The sequence below is a fragment of the Solanum lycopersicum genome, chromosome 4, assembly GCF_036512215.1.
Source record: "Solanum lycopersicum chromosome 4, SLM_r2.1".
Taxonomy (NCBI): domain Eukaryota; kingdom Viridiplantae; phylum Streptophyta; class Magnoliopsida; order Solanales; family Solanaceae; genus Solanum; species Solanum lycopersicum.
In genome coordinates, this window is record NC_090803.1 from 775,334 (window position 1) to 799,545 (window position 24,212).

Below are 24,212 nucleotides of genomic sequence, written 5' to 3' on the forward strand. Positions count from 1 at the left end.
ATGTAGGTAATTTTATTGATGGTTATTTGGGACCATTTTTATTTCTGTTGTACTGCAAATTTTTCATGATGTCCCCACTACTTTTCTTCTTTTTCAACTACAATTATTTAGCCACTCGATTACTATATTTTTATCTAAATATTCGATATTTTTTTTTAGTTACACCTACTTGTCAATGCTCGTGAATTTATAAACCTAAGTGTTTGATATAATTGCTTGTGCATAGGGATGACAAATGGAGCGGGGCGAGTGGAAATTTTAATATTTTGTTCGAATGGCTGTTACGTATATTTGATATTATATTATATTATTTTATATTGTATTATTTTGATAAAATTAGTGTTTGAATAGATTGTATTGGTCTGTTACATAATGCCGTAAATTTGTAATTTGAAAACAAGGTAGGGTAAAGAAAAAAAAATAAAAATTATTAAATAATAAGTAAAGACAAAATGAAAAGAAAATATTAAGGTAACAATGCAAATACCAAATTGGTCATTACATAAATTGAGTCTTTTCATTATTATATAATAATGAATTTAAACGATACGATATGAGATAATTTAAATAACAATTAAAATAAACACTGTATTTAAACTGGCAACCGTCTAAACAAGGTGAAACTCATTTAGTATAACATAATCTCATGTTTTTCATAATGAAGATTCAAGGTTTCATATCGTCTGATTTTCAGCTTGTATTTTGATAATATTAAGCAAATTGTGATTATAATTATAAACTTTAAGTTAGACCTCTTATTGTGTTGCTTGTACTTATTTTAGGGAAAAACAAAAGATAGAAATTTTGTTTAAATTCCACATAAATGCGTGTGGATTATTAATTTTGGGAAAAATATATATTTTTAACTTTCTCCATCTCTAGCTTTCACTGATTCAACTAATCTAGACGATAGCTTAAATGAAGAAAAAAAATAAGTAATATTAAGTAAGGATTAAATGGAGAAACATTGTTATCAGTACGTAAAAATGTATATTATATCATCTAATTTATGACTTCAATATTATCGTCTTTGTCAATGTAAAACATAATGCATGAAAGTACTAAGACAGATTGAGACAAGGGTATATATATATAATTATAATTTACACTATATATATAAAATTAAAAACTAGTACTTTTTATGTGTGTGTATATAAAACAAATATTGAATATCTTTCGAAAGCGATATTGTTAAATCTACATCTAATCACAAAAAACGTATGGAAGTTGTTGACCTTTAACAACTTCACCAATAATAAGTAACTTGCTTAAGATTTTTGAAAGTCACCTGGCTTGCCAATTTTAATGTTCTGTGCACCTAGGAATTCAATAATCGCATTCTTTTGCCAGCTCTTGAAACTCCTGCAACGATATTCAAGTATAACAGATTATCTAACTGAGATAAACAATGAAATGATACATTGTTGCTTATAAGAACTACGGTTTTATCAGAGGTTGGAAGGCAACAATGTATCTCTATTCATTCTCTGAAGCCTGCAATGCTCATCATATCCTAATCTACTCTTTTTGGTTGTTTTGTACTCAACAGTCAAAAGAAAATTGTCCTACTTCAGTAGTAAACATGATGGGGAGAGGAAAAGGGAAAACTTTTCACCTGTGCCACCTTATGAAACCTACTGCCTGACTATTATAGTGGTGCACACAGGCTAAGGAGACTAATGACTGGTCTGGAGTGGTTATCTTGTCGTAGTTTCTTTTCTCTTGACAGCTGAAAAGTTTCTGCCAGAAATATCTTACAGAATCCTAATGTAGCGCTAACAGTGTGGATATATAATAGTTAAAGAGGATTTAAGTGATAAAAGCAAGTTCCTGGCTACTGTGTCATCAATGGAATTGTTTGAAGTGTTGGTGAGAGGAGATCAATTGCAACAGAGTCATGGAGAAGCTAGAAAAAAAGCCTCGGCATTATTGGATGAAGGGGAGTCATTATGATCCTGAAAAAGGACTCAAGACAAAGATTATATTGTTCTTTCCAGATAACAAGTCATTAGAAAAGCTCAGTCTTTTATTTAACATCAAGATTACGACAAAGAAAAATAAGATTTAAATATTCAAGGCGTTGAGAAGAATGAAGTCTATCGAACTTCGAAAATAAATAGCGTATGTAAATGTGCACTCTGATCCTGGAAAACTGCAGCTTCTTCCATTTTAAGATCATATTTTCATTTTCTATCATGGTTATTGCTGTCAAAACATGCTCAAATAAATGGTCGCCCAATAAAAGAATGAAGATGGATCACTTGGAAAATATAAGCTTACTGAGATGGTCACTCTTTGATGTAACATATTTTCACTGTCTTAAAATTCGTATCTAGTCAGTTCACCCTGGCTCTAAAAAGTGGTCCTTACGCTCCATAGTGGAAGAGGTAGATTCAGTGAAAGTTCAAGTGATACTAGTGCAGGTTAGATATTGGTTTATTTCTTTTTATTCTTTCATAGTGTAGAACCAAATATAAAAAAACAGATCTTTTTTTTGTTTCAAATTAACTTACTTCTGATCAAGATGTGCCAGAATTTCTCCACCAGGAAAACCTGCTTTAGTAGCATCATATGCTGCTCTAATTGAGTGTTTCCAAGTTCCGGCAATATCATGTGCATTTACTTTACCTTTCGATGGACCAGGATCTTCCATTGGTAAGGAGTAACCAGAGAGGAGTTGGCCCACCCAACAACCGTCCTTCCTGTGAGCGAATGAAAACAAATTAAAACAAACTTGTGCTGGAGTATAGCTTCTATTTCATAATGTAGCAACTTTGGATCACTTAATGCAGTTGGTGTAAACTAAGCTAAAGAGTCATTAGGTTCTAAAAGAGCAGCTTAAACAAATCAACCATTGTATAATCTGCTCAATAGATAACTTGAAAGCAAAGTAAGAAGATACAGAAAACAAAGCCTTTTACAGTTTAACTATGCCAAAGTTCTAATGCAAAATGATCACATATATTCCAAAGGCTCCAATATCAAAGATATAAAGGTAATAAACAATTTAATAACCAAATTACTTACTTTATCACATCTGTATGTCGTGGCACATAATGTCCTCCACCAATCCCTAGAAGGACTTTGTTATTTGCAGACGTACTGGACGGCAACGAAATGACTTGTCAATTAAGAATAATACAGAAGACATAGTTTACAGACATATAAAATTAACAGCTAGATAATATAACCAATCATTCAAACTATAGTCTGTCTATCTAATCTCAAAGAATTAAATTGTTAGGTGCAAAATAGAAATAGTGGACAACAAATCCATAGGACTGACAGAACAGAGATTAACAGAGTCTGGGTTTACCAAATCCACTCCTGGATCAAAATCAGAACCAGGAAGTGCAAAAGTTGGTTAACCTCTTGATTATCATGCAGGTCACAACTCACATTGGACCATTTTACACTTTAAAAAGAAGGCTTTCTCATGCTCCAAATAGGAGATCATATTCTGCTTTGTTGCAGCCTCATTAACAACATGTGGCTTCTTGCTGAGAACTTCCAAAGTTATAAAGAAGAGCACAACTGCATAAGGCTTGTGAAGGCTATGGGAGAACAAAAAAAAAGGTCTTGAAGAAACATAAATTTCTTCTTGCTTCATTTTAGTTCAATAATACATGGGAGCAGCTTCAGAAGAAAAGAGTAGAAAGATACTCTGAAGATGATGCTCTAAATCCAGAAAAGAAACTTAGGTAGGATGCCGGTGCACATTGACTCAGCGGTGTCGATATTTGATTATTACATAATTTTGTAAGTAACTGGAATGTAATGAGCCTGTCGGTAATATATTTTTTTATGACAAGGGAACCCGCAGCCGCTATCCTTTGAGTGAACAGAGGTTAAAATCCCCGCTCCTATGCAATAACTTGCAAACCACACAGGAGAGGTAACCCGCACTAGGCAATCCCGGTGCGACGAGCTTGACCCAGAAGGCAAACCCCTGGGTCGCATGTTGATGGGAACAGAAGACCAATAAGATGCAAGGGAAGAAAAATAAAGAATTATGAACCCAAATATGAGAACTGAAAAAAAAGAAGAAAAAAAGGGAGCTCTCTCTGCCTCTGAAATCAATGCTAGCAGTAGTAAAAGTAACATAAGGAAGAATGTGGGTTTGCAATATAAATGTGTCCCCAAAACTTCACCTTTGCAGTACTCAGTTTCTTTTCATTGCTTTAGAGGCGGGGTAAGGATTAGGACGCTGGCGATACACACACTCAATTCTAACAATTTACTTCGTCAGAGAGAAGAGAATGCTAGCCAAAAGAAGAGCCTAGGATGTTTGAGGGATATAGGGGAAAAACTTGCAGATGTAAATGATACCTGCTCCAGTTTCCAACAGGAGGACCTCCTCCAAGACCAAGTCCTTCCCAGACTAACTGTTAGTACAACATATATGTGTTAGAGAAAATCAAAATACGTAAGCGTTGATGTTTTTGGATAGACCAGACAGATACCATAAGAAAACTAAATAAACCAAAGAAAGTCCTTAGTGGACTAACTAAAGTTGCAAATATAAGACTTTCAAGATAGCAACATCCTTGACCAGTAAAACAGCCAATAACAAAGTAAAACTCACCAGAGCAACAACTTGAGCAGCATCCGGCCTCTTCCAGTACTCCTCAGTGCTACCTAGATCAAGCAAGTAATTAGTTTCACAAACCACATAGCTGATGAAGTAAGTGATGGAGTAAAACTTGTGCTGTTGTTGAAGCAGAGCAAAGAGATAAATAACTGAGAATAAGGGAACAAAAATAACTATATAGACTCAGCATTCTAATTGTGCACAAAATGAATGGCATCCCACTCCAAACCACAGTAGAAAAGGAAAAAAACAAAGAAAGAAGGGTAGAGATGAGCAGAGAGAAATCTAAAAACAGAGTTAGTCTATATCAGCCTAAGTATTTAAAGGGATACTATCCTAGAAGCAAGAAAATGGACACAAAAAATGAAGCAATGCGATGCCTCCCTAAGTAGAAGTCTTGTGAACCTATCTCCTTCAACTATCAAATTGAATCTTGCATGATTTGGTTATTATTATGTTAGTTAAGCAAAGTAATATCCCAGAAAGAGAAAAAAAGAGTGTTTACACTACAGAAAAGAGTTCAATGTGGACCAAGGCAATGTCTTAGTTATCTGCTTTATAACTGACATACAGCCTGATTGGACACCTCTGCTTGCTTAAAATTTAGGAAGATTTACCTTGTTCCCTAATCCTTACATTTCTCTCTGTGAAAACTTCCTGTCCTTAGTCTTGTCTTTCTTCCTCTCTATTTGAACACTATGATCTTCTTCCATATTGAAATTATAGAAGGGGAAAGAAAAATAAGCTAACAAGTAATCACCTATCAGTGCTGGTACCATTTTCTCCTATCCAATTTTAGATTTTACTTGAATCATATATAACTCTGCTACAATTGGTATAGTAAACTTCTAGATCTCCCTTCTGTTCCATTTATGGCCTGTTTATCTGACAAATGCAGAATTTTGTGGACCTCTTGGAAATTATTAAGCTTTAATTCCACTCAATAAGTGCTATATAACATGAATGCATAAGACATGAAATAGAGCACATTGAACTACTTTTTATGGAGTGAACTCCAATTTTAAGGAGGAACTAAAAGTAAACAAAAAAAAGTACTTCATGAAGCTTACCTATCTCGATAAACATTGTTGGCTTAGTTGTCACGGGTCCATGATGAGTAGCTTCAAAGGTGATCTATACCAGCAAGGAAACAATAGTATTAGTATTCACTCCATATTACATGTCAAGTAGAGGGAAAATGGAAAACAAAAGAAAGAAAATATTCGGAGAGAATTGCCAAAATTATCTAGCAGAAGAATAATTTTTATAAGAGCCATAAAAGTTTGATCATAGAACTGGTATAAAAAGAGCCATACTTCAAATTCGGGAATGAGATTATGAGATTCAGCAATTTTATTCAAAAGAATCATCCATGGCCCCATCCTTGGATTTGGTGGAGCCGCCCACCCTGGCTTCCCTCCTTGTGGTGGAACATCCCCCTCTTTCAAATGTGGCACCCCTAACAAAAATTGAACACAGTTAGGATCTCATTAAGGTGCTGCAAATATCTAAGTCCACATCAAATTTTACCATACTCTCTCCCAATTTACAAACCTTGTTTCCATGTTTCGTAACGTGTGATAGCCATTCAAATAATGATATTATCCTAATAAGTTTTTACTACTTCTAGTAATTCAAATTCATTTAAATATGCTAGTTCTAAAATATTTCTTTTCAGTACCAGTAATATAATACTCCATCCCTACAAAACTTATATACCACTCTCTTCATTTTATGATGTTCAAAACGATAGACACCAACACCATTAACTAATACTTGTTCCTTTTCAATTTATTTCTCTTACTTTCCTTTTTAGTCCGTTTAAAAAAAAGAATGTCTCTTTCCCTTTGTGGCTCCTCCTTAGTTCCACCTCTCTACATGACATGTTTAAGACGACATGTTTAAGACCACAAGATTAAAGGACATTATGATACCTTGTACATAACTACATATCTTTAGTTTAAGACGACAAGATTCAAAAGTCTTACTTACTTCCTTAAACGCCATGCCAAGTCAAAGCCAAACAAACAAATTGAAATTGAGGGAGTATTTTCCTTCGTTTCTTAAAAAAGGTGGTGTCTTGCCTGGTTTGTCGCACTTAGACTAATCCAGTTATGTTTCTTAAAAAGGTGGTGTTTTGCCTGGTTTGTCGTACTTAGACTAATCCCGTTATGTAGCTTCTGCATCCTATCAGCACATATAGAGGACAATTCACCAAACTTGCACAAATGGAATCACCTAGCCTTTTTTTGCCTCTACTGTAATTTGAACTATGCTGTTCCCACCAACTTCATTGAAAGCTAGGTCACACATTATTGTAGTAATAAAATACATCAGCACAATTAATTTTGAAACAGTATATACAATCCAACACCTTCATATAAAATGAGACGAGAAATTTACAATTACACAGAGGCAGATGCAGATGCAGCTTTATATCAAAATAGCAAACAATTAATTGGTCTGAACCCATAGCTTTTAAAATATAACAAGTTCAAATGCTAATAACCTTAACATTGAGCTCATAGAATTTAAATTCTGAATCGACACATACCAATGGGGTGGATGGTGAGAGCGGGGCGGTTAGACACAGCAGTGTGTTTACTAAGGAAGATAACCTCATCGACCGTCTGACCAGTAGCATTCTCCCAACGTTGATCCAAATCATCTTCTTCAACAATGCCTTTGTCATGCTCCAATAGCCTGACATCGCCATTACTGAAACTTCTGATACCTTCATCCAAGGTGGGCCCGGGTTGCCAACCTGGCTTAGCTAATAGCTCCTTCGCCGGACAAATTGAGGCCGGATCCACCGTCGTCGCCACCACTAGCTTCACCATTTTCGCCGGCTATTCTGAGACTGATGATTTTGTGCGAAATTTTTCGCAGAACATTTATATCTCACTAGTTAGGTGCTTTTTGCCGTGTCAAAATTTGATTGTTGACATGTTTTATTTAAATTGGTGAAAATTTATATAAATACATGATATGTTTTATTTAAATTGAAAATCTATAAATATATTATCGAATCGGTAAAAAAAAAAAGAGAGTTTCAAAATCATTAAATTTTTATCGATTATTATTTTTATTGAGAATTTTACAAATATTTTTTTGCTTGATTAAATTGAACTTAAATATATCTTCAATCTCGCAACATGAGTGATATATATTCATAAAGTCTCATCAAGTTTAGAGGTATTTTAAATATTTTTTTTCTCAATTTTTATTAAGAAACTCATGATTTTACAAGAATTTAAAATGAATTGCTATGTCATGTGACAAATCTGAAATATATCAAGGTGCATTTAAGTTTGATTAGGCAAATATAAAAATATTTTTAAGACTGTTTATAATTCGAAAATGAACTAATCATTTGTTTCAAGTTTCTGGATGTAATGCAATACTCTTTTCAATAGAGAAATATTAAAAACGACTCTAAATTCAACATGAATTAAGTTTCATCCTAAGCTATTGATAAATTTTTTTTTAATTGGAGTAATTAAATTTAAACACACACTTAATCTTACAATGTGACTAAAAATATATTCTTAAATTCTCGAGAAATCTAGAGTTGTTTTATTAATATTTCAAGAATAAAATTTATAATTTATGTAAATTTAAAAAAAAAAACTTGAAGTAATTATTTCTCTTTTTTTACGGTGAATGCACACATGTTGTTGTACGCCTCCAAGTTATGTTTCATAGTTATGGCTTCAAAACCCCAGCGCATTCGTCACTGTAAGTTGTCATTTCCAACAAAAAACCCTAATTGTCATTTCTCAATGAATAATAAAGTTTGAATTTTTAGTTCATTTTTTGTTGAATAGTGGTGGGAGCAACTTGGCAAAGCGCAATGAAGAAGGCGAGAACCATGAGTACTGAAACTCACACTGAATCATCAATGAAAGATGGCTTCTCTAAATATGCTGAGTACCTCAATAACCTGGTCAAGTTTCTTCCTTTTTGGTTTCTTGATCGCTTTGTATCTTGTTTACTTGTATATGTCTGTCTCGTGATTAAAAACTGTTTATTTGTGTTTTCCTTAATTTGGGTAATTGAATTGGTAGTAAATTTAGGGTCTTTGTTCAGTACGAAGGAAAATGTTGACCATGGGAGGTGGTGGGTAGGGGTGTGGGATGGTGGGGATAAGGGCTATGGGAAGGGGGTGAAAATGAGGCGCTTTGGAAGGTGGGGAGGAAACAGTCGATGTGGAATGTAGGAACTTATTTTCCATGCTGCTTTCATCAGGGAAGTCATTTTTCATCGGAAAATGTTTTCCTTCATGCCGGATACACTCTTAGTTGTGATTATTTTTGATACACCTGAGGGTGGACATAATATGGAAAATGTTACTGAAGTAGGCTAGAGTTTGAAGAATACATTGACCTAGAACGTGGCCAGAGGGTGGTACCTGTTCTTGTGTATTTTTGGGTATAAGCTGGTTTTTGTTCAGCTCTACTAAGGAGTTGCTAAGCTATCGGAAGAATGTGTGGAAAAGAAATGTTGTGGAGGATTGGTGGCAGATCATCTCAACGTGTATTTGGTGGACAATATGCCCAGACATTGTGCAGACGAGTAATACCATTCAGAAAATTAGGATGAATTGTTTTTGTCTTTTTTATTTTTGGTGTAAACAGAACATGTCGGAGGAAGCAGGAGACTTGATAGAATTGTTTGACATTTAAATGCATGGTTTTTTCGAATAGGAGTCCTTTTTATCTCTGGAAACTGTAAAGGAACCCTTTTAACATGTTTTTGATGTTAAGAATACGACTGGTTACCTATAGTTCTCCCCAAATCCCATAGTTTTACAACTTGATATGTAAAATGTGGCTTTCATGTGGTCAAGTTTCTAGGTCTAGTCTCACCAGTCACAACGTTCTTGCAAACTTAATGCTGGAAAATGTAAAAGTTTGTTTGTAGAACTTCTTTAGTTTACTACGACCAAATGGTATTGGTATTCAGCTAAGCAGGAGAGAAGTGAATTGGAAATGCTGTAGTGAAATTAATATCATATGGTTTGGATGGCAAAATTTGAACTTATTATCATGTTTTCGGCTTGTGCCACTTTATTTTGAGAGTCAAATGTTTTCCCAATCTAAACATCATATAGCAATGCAAATATTTGTGCTTTATTGAATGGATGGCTCTGTTCACCTATCAAAACCAGAAGAAAAAGGAAGATTGTTTACTTTTGATAATTTTAGAGAGGAGGCGGTTTATTTGTGAAAAGATGAATGTTATCCTATGTACCTACCCGCTGATTTTGCAGTTATCCATATCCACGTGACTCTCTAGTCAAAACTAGAGAATACATGTCTGAGTATGTCTAGAAAGTCAAGATGATTTGTATTCTTTTGTTTCATTTTTGATGTAAAGTAAACTATGTCGAGGAGACTGAGTCACTGGTTGATATGATAGGTTTGTGAAGCTGTAGTCCTATGCATGGTTGGGTTTTTGTAATGGTAGTTAGCACTGTTATGGTGCAGATCTAATACAAGTTTTAATATATACATGTTACCAGTTTCAAAATAATATGTCTGAGTATGTTCATGCTTGAAGAGATAAAACTCAGTTTCAGATTATAGTTTGTCAAAAGAGAAAGTTCTAGAGTGACGATTGATGGCATAGAACACTTAAACAATTTTTTCTTGCTAGTTTCTGAATAAATTCTTATCTTAGCTAATTATAGCTTTAAACAAATTGATGATGGAGAAAAGTCACTTTTGAGTATAGAAGAATCAAAATTCACATGGAATTGTGATACATGAATTTTGTTGTGTATGATGCAGAATGATAAACGAGAAAGGGTGGTTAAAGCCAGCCGTGATATTACTATGAACAGCAAGAAGGTCATTTTTCAAGTGCACAGGTATCAAATCTGTTGCTGCCCATGAATTTTCTTGTGGAGCTGTGATGCACTATTTTTCTCTTTTATGCTTTATAGTTTATGGGTTACCTTGTCGTATCATATATGCACTGTGCAGATGGTTGTTGTATACCTGGGTCCTGGATCTATGCATTGCTGCTGTAAATAATTTTTCTCGCACATTCTTGCTAAATATGGCTTGAAATCTTATCATCTTCAAGGCAGTTATCCACATGAACAACATGTTTGAAACTGATGCTTGTGTCTTAATGTGTATGTAGTATGCCAGTACCAGCACAGTTTCTATTAGTCCTTGTTTAACCTATGCAGTCAAAACGTGTCAAATGTTGGATAGCTATTTATCTTCATTTGCTCCACTTTGTTGAATTTTATGTAAGTTGAAAGATTATCTTAGTTTTTTTCTCTTCCCTTCATTAACAGAATGAGCAAGCAGAACAAAGAGGAAGTTCTGGATAAAGCAGTAAAAGATTTGGCAGCTGTGACTGATCAATATTTGTCCCGGCTAGTTAAGGAACTGCAAGGGACTGATTTCTGGAAGCTAAGACGAGCATATTCTCCTGGGGTGGGTCAGTTGGTCTTATTTTGCTTCTGAAAACTTGGAAATATTCTTATTTGACTTAGCTTGTATGCTCTTCCAACTTGTAGGTTCAAGAATATGTTGAAGCTGCAACACTTTGTAATTTCTGCAAGACAGGGACTCTATTAACTCTTGATGAGATGAATGCGACCTTGCTCCCATTAAGTGATCCTTCTGTTGAACCCTTGCAGATTAACATCTTAGACTATATCTTAGGGGTAAGCGTCTCATCTGTTTGTATTTTTCAAGTTAAGCAATGCTTAGATATATTGTCATATTGCTAACTTTTCCACTTTAGCTTGCGGACTTGACAGGAGAATTAATGAGGTTAGCAATCGGTCGAATTTCAGAAGGGGAACTTGATTTTGCAGAGAAGATCTGCAGTTTTGTGCGTGAAATTTACAGGAACCTTACTCTTATTGCCCCAGAGATGGATGATAGTTCAGACATGAAACAGAAAATGGAAACAATGCTCCAGAGTGTGATGAAGATAGAAAATGGTATAGTCTTCAGCTGTTGTCTACGACCAACTTCTTTCTCTTTGTACCTTAGTTCTAACTACTAAATTACAGCTTTAGGACAGGGTAAACAAAACTGTTTTTAAGCAATTCTGTTAGCAATAATCTCTTTGTTTTCAGTTTCAGGGGTTTGTTCATTTTGTTATTCAAAATATGTATGTGCTCTGGCTACCGAATAATTTAAATCATTTTCGTGTGTAGTTCACCTGTGTGTTCCTTGGATAATTACTATAATATATGTTCTCATTCAATGTTTGACACTTTGACTAATTTACATCTGAGTAATATATTCAAATTTTTTTTGTTGCACTAGGTAGTCGGGTAATTCAGATTCCATCTGGATTCTGAATAGGAGACTTGATATTTCTTATGTTACTCTGGTGTTTCCTGCAGTTTTTACTTGATATTTTACCTTTCATCAAGTATCATATTTTAAAACAAAATGTTTGCGTTTAATTATTGTTCTAGTTTGATCTGGTGCAGTGAATATCTGTATTTAGTTCTGGACAAAGTGGATAAGTAGTTAGTTACTAGTAACTGAATCTGGAAAAAACTCAAGGCGTATCTCTTATGCAACTGATTGTTCTGCAGCTTGTTTTAGTGTTCATGTAAGAGGATCGGAGTATATTCCCCTTCTTGGACCTGCTGATACCAGTTATCCACTGTTGGGCATGCCAGACATTGAATGAAGAAGTAATTATCTACTTTGTTAGTGTGTTTACAGAAGTTATTATGCCTTGTACTAAATTACGCTGCAATTTCTTATTGAAGGCAGAAAGATAAGTTCTTGTTTGCTGTTGAAGTTGTTGATGCAGCTCTCCCAGCCTGCATATACACACGGGGCAGAGCGTCTTTGTTGGGCTGCACTTCCGCATGTGCTTTTGCAAGGTACTTTGGTGCAACGATTTGCATCTTCGTATTTGAATTGACACATTTTGTAATTACTCCAGTCCACCTAGTGAACTTTATGCGACTTTGTAGCGGAGATTGTATAGCTTACAAGTACTCTATTTCCTCCTACTGACCTACAAGATGGATACCTTTTTTGCGAAATCGTTGCCAGAGTTTGTTTTCTGAGATGATTTTAGACTAGTACACACTCTTTATTTACCCAGAAGGTATTCTGAATCAATGTTCTTTTTGTTGTTATTATTGTATTTCATAGCTTTGAAACTTAGATCTTCTATCTGCCTTAAAAGAGGACATATGTTGATTATTTTTTGGCTTAATACATAGTCAACCCGTTAAACAATATCATACTCGGTGAAATTTCACAAGTGGAGTTTGGGTAAGGCAGAATGCTCACAGACTTTACCACTGCCTCGTGGAGGTAGATTAAATGTTTTTTCAAGACCCTCGGCTCAAGTAAAGAGGCAACCTCTTAAACTTGTTAGGATATTCCCTTTAGACACTCAAACTAAGTCCTATTTCAATTTAACATATATTGATTTTTACTTATTCACTTTTAGCAGATCATGAGAAACACAATCATTTTCTATGTTCATAGAAATTATATTCTCCCTCTATTTCAAAAGATATGACCTAGTTTGACTTCAAACGAAGTTTAAGAAAAAAAAAGACTTTTTAATCTTGTGGTTTTAAACATAGCACGTGGAAAGTTAAAGTATTGTCAAAAAAAAGAAAATGGGCCATTATTTTTTAAACAGATTAAAATGAAAACAGGATCATTCTTTTTGAAACAGATAGAAAAATATCAATTAATATAGTAAAACATATACTTCATGAGCATGATTATATTGGAGTGAGTATAAATAAATTCTTAGCCTTTTTTTTTTACCTGTATAAGCTTTTATATTCTGATGAGATTCTTAAAAGCAAAAGCAAAAAGGAAGTTTTGTTGGGAATGTAATTGAACTGTTGATGCTGTGGCTAGGTTTTCACAGCTTCCCCTAAGTTGTTATCTTGGAAATGTAATAATTAGTTGTAAATTTCCATAGCTAAAAAACAAAAATATCATGCTATTCCAATTTAGCTTATAGATTAGCTACGAATTATATTACCCAAATAAAATTCAGTTAATTTGGGACTATTTAGCGATGAATTAGTTGGGAATTACCAATAAATTTCTGAACTAATTCCATATTTTCTAGTAATCAAATTTAGATTAATAAAATTAGCTTAGTAAATACATTCTTAATAAAAACTCTGTTAAAGATTAATTGTACAAATGAGCAAGTAGAATAAACCCTACAAGATAATTAAAATTTGTGAGTGTGTAACTATAAATTATTTTATTAAGTGGAATTGTTACTCCTTTGGTATAAAAAAAGAATGATCTACTTTTTTCCCGTCTGTTTAAGATACAATAAAACCTTTTCTTTTTTGACAATACTATTATTTCAATTTTTCATGTGACATGCATGTTTATGGCCATAAGATTAAATGACATTTTGGTATTTTTGACATAACCTTAATTTAAGATTACAAAATAGAATTTTTTTTTTGTACTTACTTAAACTTCGAGTCAAGTCAAACTGATAGATCATTCTTTTTTAAATAGAGAGAATATTAAATAAATATGAAAATATGTCATTTTTCGAAGACTTACTACTTCCTCTGTCCCATTTTATATGAGTTAGTCTGACTCAATACAGAATTTAAAAATAAAAAACTTTTGAAATATGTGATCTAAACTAAATGATAAATATTTATGTGATTTTAAAAATGTCATCCTTTTTTTTAAAAATAACTGATAGACTACACGGAAAAGCAAGTCAAGCATTGTGTGAAAAAACAATCAAAGGAATATCAGCATCACAAAGCACATATATTTCTTGAGCTTTCTTCACCAAACCAACTCTTCTTTAATTCTTAATAATTTACCTAAAAATAGAAACCCTAAACTTGTAGTTTACCTCACACAAAGGAATTAACCCTTCTTTTCTTTTACAACAAAAAATGAACAAAAACCCATTTTTGTGAAAATGTAAAAAAAACAAACTATCACTCACTACTTATTCATGTTTGACTTGGACACTCAAACACTCATTTTATCTCCTCTAAGCTATCTAAATACTAGAAATCAAAAGAATACTAACACTTAATAAAAATGTTTTTAAGTTTATATATAAATATGTTAATGAGTTACATACAAGTTGGCTAAAAACATTCTCACTAAACTTATTACACATAAATAACCTAATTAGTGTATTAGAGATAAGTTACATAAAATAATAAATTAGTGAAGCATGAAAATGGAGAGGAATATTAGGTTAAGAGAGGTTGTCTGTCTGAAAAAGCAAGTACATGATGATAATAAAAGGATAAGACAGGATATGGGAGACAATGATAACCACAAATAACTAATGGATGTATGTGTTTAAGGATTTGTTGTCTAACATTGATTGGATACACCAAGTGTTTCCTTTAGTGTATGTTGGATATACTATCAACCCTAACAGGTATTACACAAGTTTTAACTCTACTTACCTCACTCAAATCTTTAATTTGTGCCTCTTTTTCTCACTTTTCCAGGGCTATGGACATCATTGCTCTCATGTTTTTGGAGTCCGTATAGGAATTTCGATTAAATATGAACCACACACTGTAGAGTCCATTCAGAAAGATACTTTCAACACCACTTTCTCTATGTTATAGTGAGGGTGTCCAATTGGACACTACTCAATTAATACCATATATATAAATAAAGTAATATATGAAATGATTAAATAATTAATATATTCTGAATACCCTTTGACAGAATAAAATGTTGTAGCTCGACGTTTTTAGGTGTCTTGAAAGAGCCGGCCGGTGCTCACTTTGGACACTCTCCGTGAAATTTCTGGCTGCACAGACTAGTTTTCTCTATACCCAAAGTTCGAACATGAGACTTTGTGATAAAGGATTGACACAATGGCATTCTTTCTTTTACTTTCACTTTCCTTGGCTTCTTTTTCATTAAGCTTTTACAGCTAGCTAGTACTAACTATACTCTAAAATGTTTAGTCATATGGTAAACTTTGAACTTGATAACACGTAGAGATTGAAGACAAATTAGATGATCAACATGAGTAAACAAGGCCATATATATACTGCTCCCTCCGTTTCAAAAAGAATGATCTCCTTTCATTTTTAGTCTGTTTAAAAAAGAACGATCTCTTTCTTTTTTTGGTAACAACTTTCCACGTGGCATGTTAAAGACCACAAGATTAAATGGTAATTTTGTACATTTGACGTAAATTACATTTAGGACCGCATGATCAAAAGTCTTCTTTATTTTTTTAAACTCCGTGTCAAGTCAAATTAGACCGTTCATTGTGAAACAGAGAGTAATATATAATTGCAATTATCATTACTCACATATTTACTTTGAAGTTATGTAATCTTAAGCTCTCAAATCACTCGATGAATTACTATCAAAACAAGAAGTAGAATAGATAATGTAGTCCCCCTTCAATGATATCATAGAAAATTGAAACGATAAAAAAAAGATTAGTATGAATATCACGCACAAGTCGAGAAATGGTCCAAAATAGAAATGTATGTTTGACTTATTACATGACATATTTATATATATATCATTATAGTTTACTAAACATGCAAGCTAGTTAGTCTTTGAAACACAAAAAACTCAACTTGTATGTATGCAAGAAATTACATTTATTGGTTCTTAGTTTCCAATCTCAAACTTTCAACCACTTAATTGCTTGTTTCCCATTCAAAGCATCCATCCTGGTAAAATTCCAGTAGCATTCTGTGTTGATGGTTCTATACTATCCAATGGAGCCACATTGTACCTGTACTTACATGAACTTCAGATTCTGAATTCGCCCCTACAACAACGCTCATCAAATACATTAAGAAATTAATTTGAATTGATCCATATATAATATACTTTCGTCTCTCGACTTCCAACATAACTCGCTTTAGAAATTATTTTGAATGTATGTATTTAGTATTACTTTAGGTTTTGAATTCGTCTCAAACTTTACAAAACGACTCACTTCAATAAATACACAAAGAGATTGATTCGACTGTATCTATTACTTTAGATTCTAAATTCACCTCTAGACTTACGACTTGACTCACTTCGATAAATACACAAAGAAATTAATTTGAATGTATCTGTTACTTCAGATTCTGAATTCACCTCTCAACGACTCAATTCAACGGTTCAATTTAAAATGTTGCAAAAAATATGCTATTTAAAGGAAAAAAAGAAAACATAAAATTATATGTTACCTGTTTGGCACTATATTAGTATTGCATTGTAAAGGCTGAAAGAACCCCTCTGACTGAGCAGGTTGTTGTCTGAATTGTACATTTTGCTCTCCAGTGATATGCCAATGTGCTACAGAGTTTTCTTCCAACTATTATAAGAATTTCATAAAATCGCGTAAAAAGTACGATAAGTTAGACATCAAAGAAAAACCCATACGAATCTAAATATCCGAAATGGAGAACAAATTAGTCATATACCCTAAAACAAAGACTAAGGGTGTGTTTGGTATGAAAAATAATATTTTCCATGGGAAAATGTTCGGTTTCTTACTTATTTTCTTTTATTATGTACACAAATAAAAAGTGTCATTCTTGATACATTTTTATATAATCTAAACAAATACTGCGAGAGGTGGTGGCGAACTTAAGGTGTGTAGGAAGATCGAGAGAAAACAATCAACGTGGAATGTCGTCACAACTTGTTTTCCCTACTTCCACTGGCTAAGTCATTTTTAAAAAACTTACTTTCATAGAAAAAAGTATTTTCCCAGAATTTAGATCAACCAAACATGAAAAAATTCAGAAAAAATAAATAAATCAAACACGCCCTAAAAAACTCATAAAAGGTCCAAAATGTGTGCTTTGTACCTTTGTTTTCAAGGATCTGTTGATTTCAAGAAGAGATTGTTCCTGTAGAAAAAAAGAAAAAAGAACACATACAATGTCAAATTAACAATTGAACAATCTATTTAATTGTCAACTTAAGGGATTATATTATACAATACATACCTTTTGTTGAAGATCAGAAAGTTGATCAAGCATGTTTTGTGTCTGAAAACATATATGTTATCAAAGAGTAGGTTAACAACTTCTTTTACCAAATCATGCAACCAACTATTTACCCTTTAATTATTTATAATTAGCATGTAAGTTGATGTTAGTAATAAAAGAGAAAGTAAATTTGTGTATGTTTTTGATACATGTTTACTTAGGATAAATAATACAAAAGTTACAATAATACACTTACTTGGTAATCTTGACTTACCTTTAGTTTAAAAAAAATATATTTTCAATTTCAATTTTTTTGATCGTTCCTATTGTTTCCTTTGATTAGTCATCTCGTGCATCTATATCTTTGATTGCATGTCTAGACTTTATGTCTGTACCCAAAAATATTAAGGAGGCTTTGATCATTCTGAAGCAATGCTTGAGTAAATTCATGCCAAAGATTATAATGAATTATGTAAAATAAAAGAACTTATTTTAAGGTTTAGTAGTTTTGTGGCACTATCAAGTAATAGTAAGTAATTGTTATTATATTATTCCATTTGGATATTATTCATAAGTAATTTTTATCATTTTCCCAACATACCTTTGATAAAATTATATATTACACCAAATAGGGCAAAATTAAGTGTTTTTTATATATATATAAATTGTTGAACCCCGTTGATACGAGGTTAGATATTAGTGTATTTGTAAAGAGGTTCAATGTCTCAAGTTCAAATTTCAAGTCTGACATTCTATAATATATAATATTGCTTGAATTGTCTTGCATAAATTTCTAATTCCGCCACTGAAACTGTCATCGGACATTAAGATTAAGACATGATCTGAAAGCCTAAAATTTGACAAATAAATTGAAGGTGCATAGAACATACCCTTCTTGATCTTATTAGCCTCAAAGATGAATCCAGTTGACGCTCAAGCTGTTCCAAATCTTTTGTGTTTAATTGTCCTAAGTCCTCTCCAAGTATATGCCTTAAAGATTAAGAATAATTAAGTAAATACAATGTTATTAAGAATTAGGGTAGAAAAGTGATATATTTGAGACACAAATATCATATTAAAAAGCCTCCCCTTAATTTATTTTACGAGGTCTCATCTAAACATCCTGAACCTGATCAAACAAACGCATGATTGAACATGTCCAATTATGCATGTTCAAAATACTTCTAGACCGGTTCAGGTGTTCAGATGAGCCAATCAAAATGAGACAAGTAAAAGTGTTTTTAAAACAAATAATGTATCACCTTTGTGACTGTTGTAGCACTTCAACTCTTGCTTTCAGCTTCATATACTCTTGGTAGTTATTCTATTGCATAATAACACTAATTAGTTAGATGAAGATAGGGTGCTTGGCGTTAGTTATCAATATCGACTTATTAATTATTTACGAAGAAATTAAAATAAAAACAGATAATCTGTTATAAAAGGTTTAAATTGCATCGATACTGTGTCAGAGTATATAAGTTAAATTTATTAGTAAATTGTAATTCTGAGGAAGATGAAGTAACCTGTGAATCCTTTGAAGACTGGCCAGTTTCAAGGTCACCATAGCTGCATCTATGGTATCTCTCCAGTGTATCAGACATACTAGAAGAAAAAAAAGAAGACAAGTTGCACAAAAGTGATAATTTGATTTAGAGGGATTTTCAACTTATTAAAGGATCATACTTTATTTACTCTTTGGCAAGAAGTGTAATTATTACTAGTTTTTTTAGCATGTTACAAAGTATAATAATAATAGTAACATTTCAGTATAATCTCATAAGTGGGGTTTGAGAAGAATGGAATATACGTAAACTTTATTTCTATCTCGTGAGAAGTTGTTTTTGATAGACTCTTTCAGCTTATGAAAAACAATTTCAAAACTAGGTTTAGCCAATACAAGAGTAAAAACTATGATAAAAATACGATAGACAAAAAATTAAAGTCCATGAAGTAAAAATAGTACAGACAATCCAAGTAAAAGAAACAACAGTAATAATAAAATAAACATAGAGATAATAATAATAATGATATTGATAATAATTAGAACTATGCTCTCCTTGAGGAAAGAAAGAAAGAAAATTGTTTAAATAAAATTAGTTATAAGTTTCAATGTCATTTATTATTAACAAAAAAATTGTATACTTGATCCAAATAAAAAAATCAAGTTTAAGCATATTGAAAATGTTTAGATTACAAATATCGAGTAATAAGTATACGCTACTATGATAACTCATTAATATTAAACTATTGATTTACTCATTAGTTAATATTCTTTAATTATAATTATCCAATAAATGACTTGATAGTATAAAAAAAACACTATATTGTCAATGCATAGAGGTTACATAAACCAATATTATTTCTACTAAGTTATTTGATCTTGATTATGCTTTCTTAAAATTGTTAATTATTATAACTTAAAATACTTCTTATACATGATTGAAATTATAAACAAAAATTGATTCGTAAAACTCGAATCACATAAATTATAACAGATAAGAGTAAATGACAAAATTTGTCGGTTCAAGAACATTACTATCAAAATTAGATGAAAGGCAAGACCCTAACTTTAAGAAAAAGACGATTTAGATGGTCACTCAATTAATAAGTTTGTTATTTAAAAAAATTAATATTATTTTTTAATTTCAATATAATTTTTTGGGATAATGATTATTAATTAAATAATTTTTTAAATAGAATTGATCAACTCCAGAAATTACTTCAATCCACAATACAGAATTTTCTATATAAATTGAGCTTAAATGAAAAGTTAAAGGATTCATATCGTCAATTCCGACTCGATAAGTAGTTAGGTGTTATTTGTTGCCATAAATAATAAAATCAAATTCCTTTTCAAAGTTTTTAGTTGTTTTCAAAAACTGAAGATAGAAATTCAACCAGCTTTAATTCAATTCATATTATAAAACTTCTTTTTGATTCATGTGTCTGTACTTAAAAGAACATATAAAAGTAAGGATATTTTAAAACTTATTTATTTATAATAAAAATAAGAAAAAATGGAGGTGGAACATCAAATCATAACAAAATTTACCTCATAAAATGAACTAATTTTTTTAACAATTTTAATGTTCAAGAAAACCTAGATCTAATCAAATGAAACATTTGATTATTCACCCTTAATAAATGTACCAAAAACTCTATTCTCACTCAGATCTATAACATCAATATATTTTATTTCTTTTTTTAAAAAAAAAGAAGATAACAAAATCATAATGCATATAAACATTCGTTTAACCATAGATTTTGAAATTAAATCTCAAAATTTCAATTTTTTAATACATTTAGAACTAATTTAAAGTTTTGCGTATAAAAACGTAAATGTAAAGCTTAAACGGAACGACATAAACATAAAAATATTACCTAGAGGTACTGCAAAATTCATAGAGTTTGCCTCTATTAGAGAAAATGATAAGAGCAACTTCAGCTTCACACAAAATAGAAAGCTCATAAGCTTTTTTGAGTAATCCATTTCTTCTCTTAGCAAAAGTAACTTGCCTGTTTATCTTATTTTCTATTCTCTTCAATTCTACCTTACCTCTTCCCATTATAATATTATTATAAAATATAGTATCAAAAATCTTATATTATAATCTCAAAATCTAGTCATGTTTTGATAAAAGGAAAAGAAAAAAGGCTATGTATAATAGGATATTGATAGTGTAGTTATGGTTTTGGTTCTTTTTTCTGTCCTTTTGTTCTTAGGGTAATAAATAAATAGCTTTGTTGGGCCATGGGGTTTCCTAATATTACAACATTGTATCTATTTTTCTTATATCTGACGTATAAGGTATAATAATTTCAGGATAAATTTTATCGTGTGTTTAGTTGAAAGCTTAGGTAGTTATTCTTAGATTATTTCTCCTACCCCATTTATATTTTAATAACGGAATATGTTATCTCATATGTATAGCAAATAAAATAATAACTTATTTTGAAGTAATTAATTAATTCTGAAATAATTTATTCACGATCAAATGATCCTTATTAATATTACTTTAGACCCTTTTAAATATTGCATTTTTGGTAATTCTGCAAACTGCTTTTGTTATTTCTTCTGCCTGTGTCCCTTGTCTCTCTATAATTAATATATAAGTAAAATGTGTTTTGATGTTTAGGGCCAAAAAAAGAAGACAAGTCAATACTATTAACCATTATTATTTTTGGTTTCTCACCAACTAACCTTTTAATATCAAGTTTTTGCCCCTATTTTGGGGTGGTATTTAATTTGTATCAAATTACAAAATAAATAAAAGGAGACATAAGTTTAGAATTTTTTTTAGGTATAAGTTGTGTAGTACCTAATTTGGAAGACATAAGTTAAAAGAATTTTTGCCATATTAGGTTTTGTAGGAATTAAGTGAGCATAATTTGGTATGCAAAACATTATGATGTAAATATATAATATTTTGCCTTGTAAAATTTGTCTTTAATTTTTTTTGACGTAAGAAGTATTTTCAGGAGCGGCTCAAGCATATTAATGGTCTAAAGCAAAAATTAAACGGAGCCTTAAACTTGAATTGTTTATATAATTGATTTATTCTTGTTTTCAATTGATAATACAATCATTCTTATTTTAAATTATTTTTCATGAGATATAGTACTTATGACCTATTATTATTAAAAATGAGGCCCCTTAAATTTAGGGGCTTAAGGTGCATGTCATTTTTTTTACACTATCGAGCCACCCATGAGTATATTCAGTCGCTTTTTATTTACTTAAACAACAAAAATTAAAGATCATCAATTCAAGAGTCAAAAATAAAAAAACCACCCCGAAATTAGGCTAATCGTGCGAATAACTCTTTTAATATTCATATTAAGGCCTCGACTAATTTCAATTCCAGTCATGCATGACTCGTTTTAAGTGGGAAACACTGTATAACAAATGTCTTTTCATACCAAATAAAAATTCAAAACTCTAATTAAGAATAAAAAAATCATACGTATTCTATCACAGTCTTTATCGATAATTATATCATTATTTTATTTACTAATATCTTTATGTTATCTCTAGAATTTGATTGGTGGCTGTCAAGTCTAACCAAAACTTTTGATTTTTAAGCATGTTAACGTGTAGAGCACTGAGCAGTGGGCATGTATTCCATATGCCCCAATTTGATTTGAAGTTCTCAACAAATGGTATCTTTTTAGGCCCTTTTTGAAGTTAGATTGATTTGGAATCAAAATTAAAATTTTATTTAAATAGGTAATTAGATTATAAAAAATAATATTTTTATTGGAAAACAACATAATTTGTTGAAAACTATTAAATATTATGAAAATTTTAATTATATATTTTTATACAATTTTTTAAATGAGTAAATCACGATTCGTAAATAAAGTATCAGAAACGTTTGTAATTACATTTTATTAAAAAGTTTCCAATTCTCATTATTTTATAAACTACTAAAAATAAAAGTTTTTCCCACATTTCCATTTTAATGGAAATTGTAAGACATAATATTAAAGGTTGTAGGTATTTGTATCCCTTACTGGGATTGGGGAGTGTTTGAAAAGACCTTTATATGGAGATACATTATTAGCCCCTTATATTGGAAATATCATATCTATAAAATTCAAAAGTTAATTCATGACGAAAAAAAATATCTAAATTATATTAAAGAGATCACATATTTTTTCTAGCTATGACTGGACATATAGTGCGTGGATAATTTTAGTATGAAGATCTAACATCAAAAAGCAAGAATGGGATGAATCGTGTATTAATATCATGTAAGGAGCGAACTCATAAGAAAAAAATTGTTCAGATCATATTAAAATATATACCAATTCTTAAACCATCGAGACGGAGACTTTTCACAAATTACATACATACTAGACATTATAAATATCTTTTTACATCATCAATATATAGTATAGGTAAGTATATCTTACTACACTATCAATTTAAATTCATCAATAATTACTGAACAAATAATTCGATCGTGAATATCTTTTACACTGTCAACACATATAATTGCAAGTCGAAAAGTATTTAGCAATCAAGGGTTTTACAAGAATTTTTGGTGCTAATAAAATGTATAACAACCTTAAATGTTGTTTGTTTTTCCTTAAACAAGACATAGCACACTCCCCCTTGATGTATCTTTTTGGGACATACCACATGTTTCTGTTACATAAGTTGGATATTTTGATATTAGATACCTAAGAATGTGTCATCATGTTACTCCATACATATCAAACAATATTTCACTTCAATTTGAAATATTTAAAATCAAGATTTGTAATCACATAAACTAAAATACGTTAACGTAATTAATCAATCTTGATTCAACACAAATATTAATGAGAGAAAATATTGATTCAAAAGATAAAAGCACATAGTGTATGGGAATTGATATTCAAATACCTAAGTTGAATATCACAATTCATAAATATCAATTAGTACACTCATTTCATAAATAAATAAAATATAAAATTAGATAAGTGCCTATTTTATATTAATTTTCATAGTCTTTATATACATTCCATCAAATATGACCTATATATATTTTATTTATTTATTGGTGAAATACATATTGTCCATTCTTTTGGAGATGGGTATATTCTCTGCTAAAAAGATGGAGCTAAGTAATATTGGATTATTCTATTCTCTTATCTCTTTTTGGTCGAGAATCTACAATTACATCTTGAAATAAG

The 24,212-nt window shown here is 31.3% G+C and overlaps 3 protein-coding genes across 9 annotated transcripts; 1 reads left to right on the top strand and 2 right to left on the bottom strand.

Annotated features, from left to right (window-relative positions):
* Positions 1-1,071: 1,071 nt before the first annotated feature.
* LOC101244765 (D-aminoacyl-tRNA deacylase) lies at positions 1,072-7,534 on the bottom strand. The gene is made up of 8 exons (XM_069296887.1): positions 7,146-7,534; positions 5,908-6,050; positions 5,662-5,725; positions 4,586-4,638; positions 4,330-4,385; positions 3,028-3,102; positions 2,514-2,702; positions 1,072-1,362 (listed from the first exon to the last, which is right to left on the bottom strand). The coding sequence occupies exons 1-8, from the start codon at positions 7,429-7,431 to the stop codon at positions 1,269-1,271; spliced, it is 960 nt and encodes a 319-aa protein (XP_069152988.1). The 5' UTR covers positions 7,432-7,534; the 3' UTR covers positions 1,072-1,268.
* A 645-nt stretch (positions 7,535-8,179) lies between these two features.
* LOC543852 (translin-associated protein X) lies at positions 8,180-12,753 on the top strand. 4 transcript variants are annotated; one of them, XM_069296360.1, is made up of 8 exons: positions 8,180-8,329; positions 8,419-8,537; positions 10,384-10,463; positions 10,902-11,043; positions 11,127-11,276; positions 11,357-11,558; positions 12,168-12,269; positions 12,352-12,753. In XM_069296360.1, exons 1-7 carry the CDS (start codon positions 8,263-8,265, stop codon positions 12,263-12,265), a joined length of 858 nt encoding a protein of 285 aa, XP_069152461.1. In that variant the 5' UTR covers positions 8,180-8,262; the 3' UTR covers positions 12,266-12,269; positions 12,352-12,753. The 4 variants fall into 4 exon arrangements, with proteins under 4 accessions (XP_069152461.1, XP_069152462.1, XP_069152460.1 ...); XM_069296361.1 differs by having other exon boundaries at positions 12,380-12,753; XM_069296359.1 differs by having other exon boundaries at positions 8,181-8,329; positions 12,348-12,753.
* A 3,264-nt stretch (positions 12,754-16,017) lies between these two features.
* CMB1 (MADS-box protein CMB1) lies at positions 16,018-21,239 on the bottom strand. 4 transcript variants are annotated; one of them, NM_001375919.1, is made up of 8 exons: positions 20,913-21,239; positions 19,055-19,133; positions 18,791-18,852; positions 18,419-18,518; positions 17,547-17,588; positions 17,406-17,447; positions 16,779-16,906; positions 16,018-16,333 (listed from the first exon to the last, which is right to left on the bottom strand). In NM_001375919.1, the coding sequence occupies exons 1-8, from the start codon at positions 21,095-21,097 to the stop codon at positions 16,255-16,257; spliced, it is 717 nt and encodes a 238-aa protein (NP_001362848.1). In that variant the 5' UTR covers positions 21,098-21,239; the 3' UTR covers positions 16,018-16,254. The 4 variants fall into 4 exon arrangements, with proteins under 4 accessions (NP_001362848.1, XP_010319477.1, XP_069152446.1 ...); XM_010321175.4 differs by having other exon boundaries at positions 16,052-16,369; positions 20,913-21,228; XM_069296345.1 differs by having other exon boundaries at positions 16,197-16,333; positions 16,779-16,887; positions 20,913-21,228.
* Positions 21,240-24,212: the final 2,973 nt, after the last annotated feature.